Below are 8832 nucleotides of genomic sequence, written 5' to 3' on the forward strand. Positions count from 1 at the left end.
TAATTAACATGTGACCCATGCCACAGCTTTGCATACAGCACTGTATATCAGCAGCTGTGCATCTCAAACACATACTGACTTGCTGGGATACTTGACAGTTAAAGAAGATGCTCTGGTTTTATTTCCTGCCTCTTGTGATGTCCAGCCAAACTCTAATGATGGCTTTGCCTCTCCGGATAGCAGATCTGCCAAAGAAACCTCCTCCTGGACCATCTGCAGCTGACCAAGAGTTTGCAGAGGTATTGTGCATTTTTGGAAGGATACGATCCCTGTAACAAAAAAGAAAAAAGACAAAAAGAGAAAAGAAGGCATGCTGCTATATTTGTAGGTCTTTGCACTGCGATATTGTTGTTTTATTCATAGAGGGGTTTAATCTGGAACCCCACTTTATTGTCTACTTCAAGTGCAATATTGACTGCTGCTTGTAGGAATTTGCTGTATGTGGGGCCTGGTCACTGTGTATTTCAAGGAGTAAAACATTATCAAACTGACATTTTGTGAAGAAAGTCAATAACCTAATTTCAGTTTGTATGGGCAGGACATGCAGTTATACCTGACTGACAATTTGTGCAGATTACACTATCAACACTTTTTTCAAGTAATACTATACTGTACATCTGTGCTCTACTATATTTTTTTTAATATATTTTTTTTGTTAAGAAACTGTCGTTTTAGGTTGGAATTACAGACACTGTAAAATAAGAGTTAATATTGATAAATGGTCCTGCCTGGACTTGAATTTAAGTTTTTTTTAATAAACTGAATAGAGTCGGCTTCATAAATATAATTAGATTATACTTTTAGATTATTGCACACAGTTAATTATTTTAATGACTTAAACCAGCCAACTCTTCTCTCTCTCTTTTAAATAATAAGTTGTTAGAAATCTCTTTGATATAGTGACTTGATTGGATAACTAATTCATTTTTGGTTTGTCTTCTTCACCTTTGATGCCTCGCCTGAGGAAAAATGTGGTGCACTGATAATGATTCTTTATGAGGGTGCCCTGTGAATGCCTGTGAACCACTTCTGAAGAAAACATTGACTGCAAGATAACACAGCAGTCAGGAGACAGCAGCAGTGAATAAATAACACTGTTAGAACTCTTGTCATGTTCATGCTGAAGCTGATTTCAATAACAGAGTTTTTACTATTTGATGAAGTGCATTTGAAAGTTTTACGCTTTTTTTCAAACAAACTTTAAAAGACGTCTTTATCAAATCCTTTATGAACCATTTACAGTGGGGCAAAAAAGTATTTAGTCAGCCACCGATTGTGCAAGTTCCCCCACTTAAAATGATGACAGAGGTCAGTAATTTGCACCAGAGGTACACTTCAACTGTGAGAGACAGAATGTGAAAAAAAATCCATGAATCCACATGGTAGGATTTGTAAAGAATTTATTCGTAAATTAGGGTGGAAAATAAGTATTTGGTCACCTCAAACAAGGAAAATCTCTGGCTCTCACAGACCTGTAACGTCTTCTGTAAGAAGCTTTTCTGTCCCCCACTCGTTACCTGTATGAATGGCACCTGTTTGAACTCATCATCTGTATAAAAGACACCTGTCCACAGCCTCAAACAGTCAGACTCCAAACTCCGCCATGGCCAAGACCAAAGAGCTTTCGAAGGACACCAGGAAAAGTATTGTAGACCTGCACCAGACTGGGAAGAGTGAATCTACAATAGGCAAGCAGCTTGGTGTGAAAAAATCAACTGTGGGAGCAATCATCAGAAAATGGAAGACATACAAGACCACTGATAATCTCCCTCGATCTGGGGCTCCACGCAAGATCTCATCCCGTGGGGTCAAAATGATCATGAGAACGGTGAGCAAAGATCCCAGAACCACACGGGGGGACCTGGTGAATGACCTGCAGAGAGCTGGGACCAAAGTAACAAAGGTCACCATCAGTAACACACTACAACGGCAGGGAATCAAATCCCGCAGTGCCAGACGTGTTCCGCTGCTGAAGCCAGTGCATGTCCAGGCCCGTCTGAAGTTTGCCAGAGAGCACATGGATGATACAGCAGAGGATTGGGAGAATGTCATGTGGTCAGATGAAACCAAAGTAGAACTTTTTGGTATAAACTCAACTCGTCGTGTTTGGAGGAAGAAGAATACTGAGTTGCATCCCAAGAACACCATACCTACTGTGAAGCATGGGGGTGGAAACATCATGCTATGGGGCTGTTTTTCTGCCAAGGGGACAGGACGACTGATCCGTGTTAAGGACAGAATGAATGGGGCCATGTATCGTGAGATTTTGAGCCAAAACCTCCTTCCATCAGTGAGAACTTTGAAGATGAAACGAGGCTGGGTCTTCCAACATGACAATGATCCAAAACACACCGCCCGGGCAACAAAGGAGTGGCTCCGTAAGAAGCATTTGAAAGTCCTGGAGTGGCCTAGCCAGTCTCCAGACCTCAACCCCATAGAAAATCTGTGGCGGGAGTTGAAAGTCCGTGTTGCTCGGCGACAGCCCCAAAACATCACTGCTCTCGAGAAGATCTGCATGGAGGAATGGGCCAAAATACCAGCTACTGTGTGTGCAAACCTGGTAAAGACCTATAGTAAACGTTTGACCTCTGTTATTGCCAACAAAGGTTATGTTACAAAGTATTGAGTTGTATTTTTGTTATTGACCAAATACTTATTTTCCACCCTGATTTACCGAATAAATTCTTTACAAATCCTACCATGTGGATTCATGGATTTTTTTTCACATTCTGTCTCTCACAGTTGAAGTGTACCTCTGGTGCAAATTACTGACCTCTGTCATCATTTTAGGTGGGGGAACTTGCACAATCGGTGGCTGACTAAATACTTTTTTGCCCCACTGTACTTACTACCAATTTTAAAGATAAATTTGATGTGTGCTCCTGGTGTCCTTCTATGGAGTTTTAATAATATTAATAACAATGATTCTACTGAGGGAGAGTATGAAACACAGCTACTTGTACACAGGTAAGTCTGAGTGTGTCTGATGTTGACACCTGCAGTTACATGAGTGCTGAAGTGTTTCTGCACGGTGCTATCATTAAAGGTCTGAGGACATTTCTGGAATTCTTACTGTAAAGTTACTTCAGGCCTGGTTGCGCATTTGTGTTCCTCCACAGCAACAATGGCAATGTGTGAACTTTTGTACTTTATACAGTGCTATGGAAAAAAAGCATTTTCCCAGCCATCATTCCTTATTTTTTGTGTATTTGTCATATTTACATGTTTCAGATCATCAAATGAATTTTGATGTTAGACAAAAAACAACTGAATACAAAATGTAGTTTTTTAATGATAAACGCAGTTGTTAAAAATACAATACAGGTTGTTATACTCATAAATATTCATTGACTAGTGTGTAACTACCAGCAATACATTCTGAATTAACTCCTCCAGGAGTGGGCACCAGTTTGTGGAAGCCACCATGTTGCCTCACCATCTTGAATACAGTGGCAATGATTGACATCGTCATTCTTCCTAATCACATCCTATATATCTGGTTAGAGACTAGCCACATACTCCACATACAGTAATACCCCAAAGGTGGAGGAGAACAGAACTTCAACATATGAAGGATCATACCTAGTGTATGGTTTATCAATTGAGAAGGGTCTGCTTCACCAAATGACGCCACATTCTCACATCATATGAGAGTAAATTTGCAAAGTTTCAGAGCGCAGCAGTGTCAGATCCACTTCATAGAAAGTTTTGCTAACACTGGCTAGCAGCAGCTAAGGCGTGATGTGTCAAAAATGCAAAAAAGGTAATGATGAAGGGGGGAAACACTTTTTCACAGCAAAGTAAAGATGTTTATTTCAACTGATTTACTTTAGCAATACCGGTTATTTTTCTTCAGGAATATCTGCGGCATTTCTATGACTACCAGCCCAAGGCAGAAAGACAGAAGAGGACCACCGACATAAGTAAAGATGATGATTCGACAACCGGATCCTGTGATAAGAAGACAAAGGTGCAGGAGATGCAACGGTATTTTGGTTTGCTTCCAAGTGGAGAGCTCACAGAAGAGACTCTAGCAGTGATGAAGAAGCCACGCTGTGGACTGTCAGATGTGGAGCAAGTTGGAGAAACAGTTCGCTGGAAGAAGAAGAGGATCAGCTACAGGTTAGAAACAATAAAACTGATTTCTGTAGTCAATATGGTAAATGCTACTTCACAAGATTAGCGTTCACAGCGTTAACTAGCTTAGCTGTTAACAAAGTACAGCTGAGGCTGATCAGAATGTTAGCCTCAAACATGAGTCTGATGCTGTTTTGGTTATAAATCTCAGTACTGGTTTGTACTCAGTACTGGTTTGTACTCAGTACTGGTTAAAAAATAGAGCAGGGTAATAAATGATCTACCAGGTTTCAGCTATGTTATGGCAGGAGACAGCAGATTGAAGTAGGGCTGAATGAATACCATGAATGACTGTTCAGAATTTTAAGAGTGTCAGTCTCTCAAAATAACATAAAAAGCATTCAAATTCAATGTGTCACATCAGTAAAGGTGAATCCATTTAATGGTGATTTTTATCATTAGAACAGTTAGCAAGAAACTCCCCATCCCAGCACTGAAGGCTCAGAAAGTCTTTAGAAGAGCATGGAAGCTTTGGTCCAACGTCACACCTCTGAAATTTCGCAACCGGATCATGACCGTGGCTGACATTGACATCTTTTTCTATAGTGGAGGTAAGCTTTAAAGACTGTTCTCCTCATCCATGTATAATAATGAAGCAGATGGTAAAGTGAGGCGTAAAGGATTTACTAAATAATACAATAATAGCACCCTGTGTTGTTGCAGATCATAATGATAGTTCACCTTTTGATGGCAGAGGAGGAGTCCTGGCTCACGCCTTTATGCCTGGGCTTCACATTGGTGGAGATGTCCACTTTGATTCTGATGAAGACTGGAGTTTTAATTCTACCGGTATTACCAGGGCAAACCCCCCCAAAAAGCAACAATTTAAAAACATGTGTCACAAATTTTTCTCTGAACATGAAGCTAGACAGAATCAACGTGGTACCTGCATTCTTATGAACTTTTTGTAAGAAAGCAGCAGCAGGTGTGTTTTGTGTGTCACAATTGTTTGCTTATTGTCAAGATGCTGTATGACTGAAATACAGTGCACTTTACAGAAGTTACATATTTGGTGGACTGAATGAGAACATTAATTTGACCTAACCTGGAGTGATTTAGTGAAACATGGGTGGGACTTTTGTGTTACAGCCTTCCTGCATCACACGAGTACTAACATGATGTGCGCTCCTGCTCCAGGTATCAACCTGTTTGCTGTGGCAATCCATGAATTTGGCCATGCGCTTGGCTTGTCCCACTCATCTGATCCTGGAGCTATCATGTACCCAGCATATAACTTTGACCCCAACTATGAGCCCCAGCTCTCCTTTGATGATGTCAAAAACATCCAAAAACTGTATGGTGAGTTGCTGCTGGATACTTTCGATGCTTGAGCTCAGAAATGTTGCTTACCATTAGCCGCAGTTTCATTACAAGATATTAAGCAAAGCCCGCTAGCCTCAGAATAACTTTGAAGTTTTAAAATGGAAAGTTTGTACATAAAATAATAATAATACTGACAAAAGAACAGCCACAAGAATTTTGGCTGGTTTTGCATTAAACATCCAATCCAGCAATAATTCAATAACAAGAGGTCATTTAGAAGAATTGAACATAATTTATTGAAATAGAGAAATGAATATATTTGGCGATTAGACTAGATGTTAGGACAGGACCCCCCCGGCTTGAATGGAGGTCTGAGTAATGTGTCTGTGATGGAGATGGGGAGGAGGTGGGTTGTAAGAAAGAGGGTCTAAAAGCAGAGGTTGATTGGCTCGAAGGAGGCAGGCAAGAAGATGATTGGATTAGATTAAAAACATGAATATTGAGATTGACAGTGTGGGAAAGCTGTAGACATGTAAACAACAGAAAAGAAGCTCATCACCCAGTAAAGCAGCCAGATCAGTGATTACAGATCTTCCTTAGTGAAATCACACGTAAGCTTAATTTTGTTATGTGTAACAAAAACTTGCAGTGATATTGATTTGCTCAAAACCATTATAAACTGGCCACCATCAGTTATTTAATATCCGTTCATATGTTATATTTCAGATTATTCTGTTTCTTTTCAATAGTTTAAGTATTTTTTAATCCTCATTATTATTATTATTGTTATTAGTTTTAGACATTATTAGACAATTACAACAATTGTTTTATTTTGTTTTCTTATAAGATTAAATACAATTTGGTTAAAGAACAACGGATTGAAATGATTATGGCAAAATGACGTCATGGTGTAAAACATATGACAGAAACAGTAAAACAAACATTTCAAGTAATTTTCTTTTTATTCTTGTTTCCTTTTTCTTTGTTTTCTTTCTTCCTTTAAAAAAAGATATTTACAATATTTTATTTTCAGGGGTAATCAAGTGTCCTTTTCTATTCCTCTCTGCTGTGTACAGGAGTCAATCCCAATTTTACTTCACTGACCTCAAAAAGGCCTCCTCCAAAAACACCTACAAAATGTGATCCGTATTTGTCCTTTGATGCAGTAACAGAACTACAACAGGAAGTTTTGTTTTTCAAAGACAGGTATGTAAATCTGTGCAGTCCTGGACATAATTCTCTCAGTGTGTCTCTTTGGTCCGAGGATTACAGGAAAACTGAACTGAAAAACTGAATATTCATTTGAGATAGCCTTCCTGCTTTTCAGGTTTATGTGGCGCAAACATCCTGAATTTGAGGAAACGCGTGTCTCCTTGATTAGCAGTCTTTGGCCAGACACTGTACCGGCCAACTTGGACGCCGTTTACGAGAATACGTGGGAAAATGTTGTTGTGTTTTTTAAAGGTAAAGACACAAAAAGGGGTAAAAAAAAAAACCATCTACAAAAGCATTGGTTTAGTGTCTGGCAGTAGATTTAAAATACATGTGTACATGTGTTATTATAGTGTTTTTGTTTCAGGTAATCAGTACTGGATGCTGAGGCAGTTAAAGCTTGAGGAAGGATTCCCTAGAAGCATCTCAACCTTGGGCTTCCCTTCCAGAATAAAATCTGTAGATGCTGCTCTTCACTTCAGAGATGAGGGCTATACTGTGTTCTTCACTGGTGACGAGTGTTGGAGGTATGTAAGATCATAAAGCTCTTTAGTCCCGTTTTCAGTCTTTATGCTGACCACCTACTGGTGGCAGCCTCACACAGAACAAATAAAAAAGAGCGGTACAAATACACTGATGTCACTCACTCTATCCAAGGAAGTAAATACAAATAACAAAAATTGGTTGAATTTTAAAACCATTTGTAGGTTTTCACAATGCAGCAAACATCAGTTACCAGATCCTCTGAAAAAACCTCAGTTGCAGTAAAACGGCTATCTGTGAAGTATGTTACGTTCTTGGGAACTGAAAAACGTGAAGTCTTTATCAGACTTCACGTTTAAGATTGTAAACATGTCTGAAGAATCTAAAAGGCAGGGTTCCAGTTGGAAAAAAGCAAAAGAATATCTATATCTGTGTCACGCCCACACTGGACTAATATAAGTAGATAGAAATCTGTGTTTAAAAAGCTGCTTTATTACTTATATTTGAAATATCCAAGGACCAAAAAAGTCTTGTCCTCCCTTTGGTGTCTATTAATGGCAGGATGATGTGAAACCATCTGCACAATCTGAATTCTCAATATTACTATGGATGGATCTTAGGATAATTACTAATATATGTCTTACTCATAGCAAGGGAAACTTATGTAGGCGAATTGAAATTTAAAGGCTTTATAAATCATTAGTAATGGTGTTATTTATGTTTATCTATGTTTCTATTTGTTATACTATGAATTGTATCATAACTAACTCAGATGTGATAGCCATCATATTGTGATATGTGTTATGACACATTTTGTATCCTGAATAACATTTCATATACGTTAACCTTTACTCAGTGTTACTGTTCTACTATATACATTAAATTTTAGCCATCTTTCAAAACGTGAAAGATCACCATACATAAAATAGTTAAAAACATTATACAGCCACGATCAAAAGTTTAAGACCACTTGTAAAATGGCAAAAAATCATATTTTGCATGGTTGGATCTTAATAAGGCTCCTGGTGGAGCTTCAGCATGCAGCAAGAAGAAATGGGAGTGAGACAAAACATTTTTTGAGCGTGTAATTTATTGAAAACAACGCTTAAACTGAAATATGCAAAGTATATTTTTTTTGTCATTTCACAAGTGGTCTTAAACTTTTGATCGTGGCTGTAGCAAGACTTGTCTGATCTTTAACCATTTCATTTAATCTTTACTGACTGATGTAGATGGAGAGGTGTGAGACATGTTTATGTACTGGAATCACCTTTATGCAATGAGATGACAGGAAACTATTTCCACTGTTGGCATCTTACATAGATGGGTGTTCCTGATAGTAGATGAAAGAGCAATCAGATATATGAGATCCAGACTGTCCTCTTCTGTTGAAAACTTTAAAAAAAAATAAGTAAAATTTACTTTACAGAATTTTGTATGGCTATGTGTGAGTGCTGTTATTATTTCACACATAGAAACAGAACATCATTGCGTGAGAACCAGTCTAAACCAGACAGGCTTCCTGCTTACGCTTTGATGTAATACAAAATTACACATCTCTAGTACAAGTGGTTGCAGAATCAACTGTTGTCACCAATTTGACTATTTGTCATCAAAAGGGTGCTTTAAGTAAAGTAGTCATGTAGTTTATCACACTTCCCATGGAAATGTTGTCATCCATAAACAAGAAAATACTGACATTAATCTCTGCTTTTCTAAAATCACTATTATATTTTA

The 8832-nt window shown here is 38.3% G+C and overlaps 1 protein-coding gene across 2 annotated transcripts in view; it reads left to right on the forward strand.

Moving 5' to 3' along the window:
- The window catches only part of LOC102289431 (matrix metalloproteinase-18), a 27724-nt gene continuing 18892 nt past the window's right edge, over positions 1-8832 (forward strand). Inside the window, exons 1-8 of one of the 2 annotated variants that reach the window (XM_014337986.2) lie at positions 1-239; positions 3857-4122; positions 4540-4688; positions 4801-4926; positions 5275-5436; positions 6477-6606; positions 6728-6864; positions 6980-7139. In XM_014337986.2, coding sequence (XP_014193472.2) covers positions 108-239; positions 3857-4122; positions 4540-4688; positions 4801-4926; positions 5275-5436; positions 6477-6606; positions 6728-6864; positions 6980-7139 — 1262 coding nt within the window. In that variant the 5' untranslated portion in view covers positions 1-107. The remainder of the gene's footprint in view (positions 240-3856; positions 4123-4539; positions 4689-4800; positions 4927-5274; positions 5437-6476; positions 6607-6727; positions 6865-6979; positions 7140-8832) is intronic. The other variant, XM_042218821.1, reaches the window with a different exon arrangement.

This window comes from Haplochromis burtoni, unplaced genomic scaffold (genome assembly GCF_018398535.1).
Source record: "Haplochromis burtoni strain Fernald_Lab_line unplaced genomic scaffold, NCSU_Asbu1 Contig_24, whole genome shotgun sequence".
Classification (NCBI taxonomy): Eukaryota; Metazoa; Chordata; class Actinopteri; order Cichliformes; family Cichlidae; genus Haplochromis; species Haplochromis burtoni.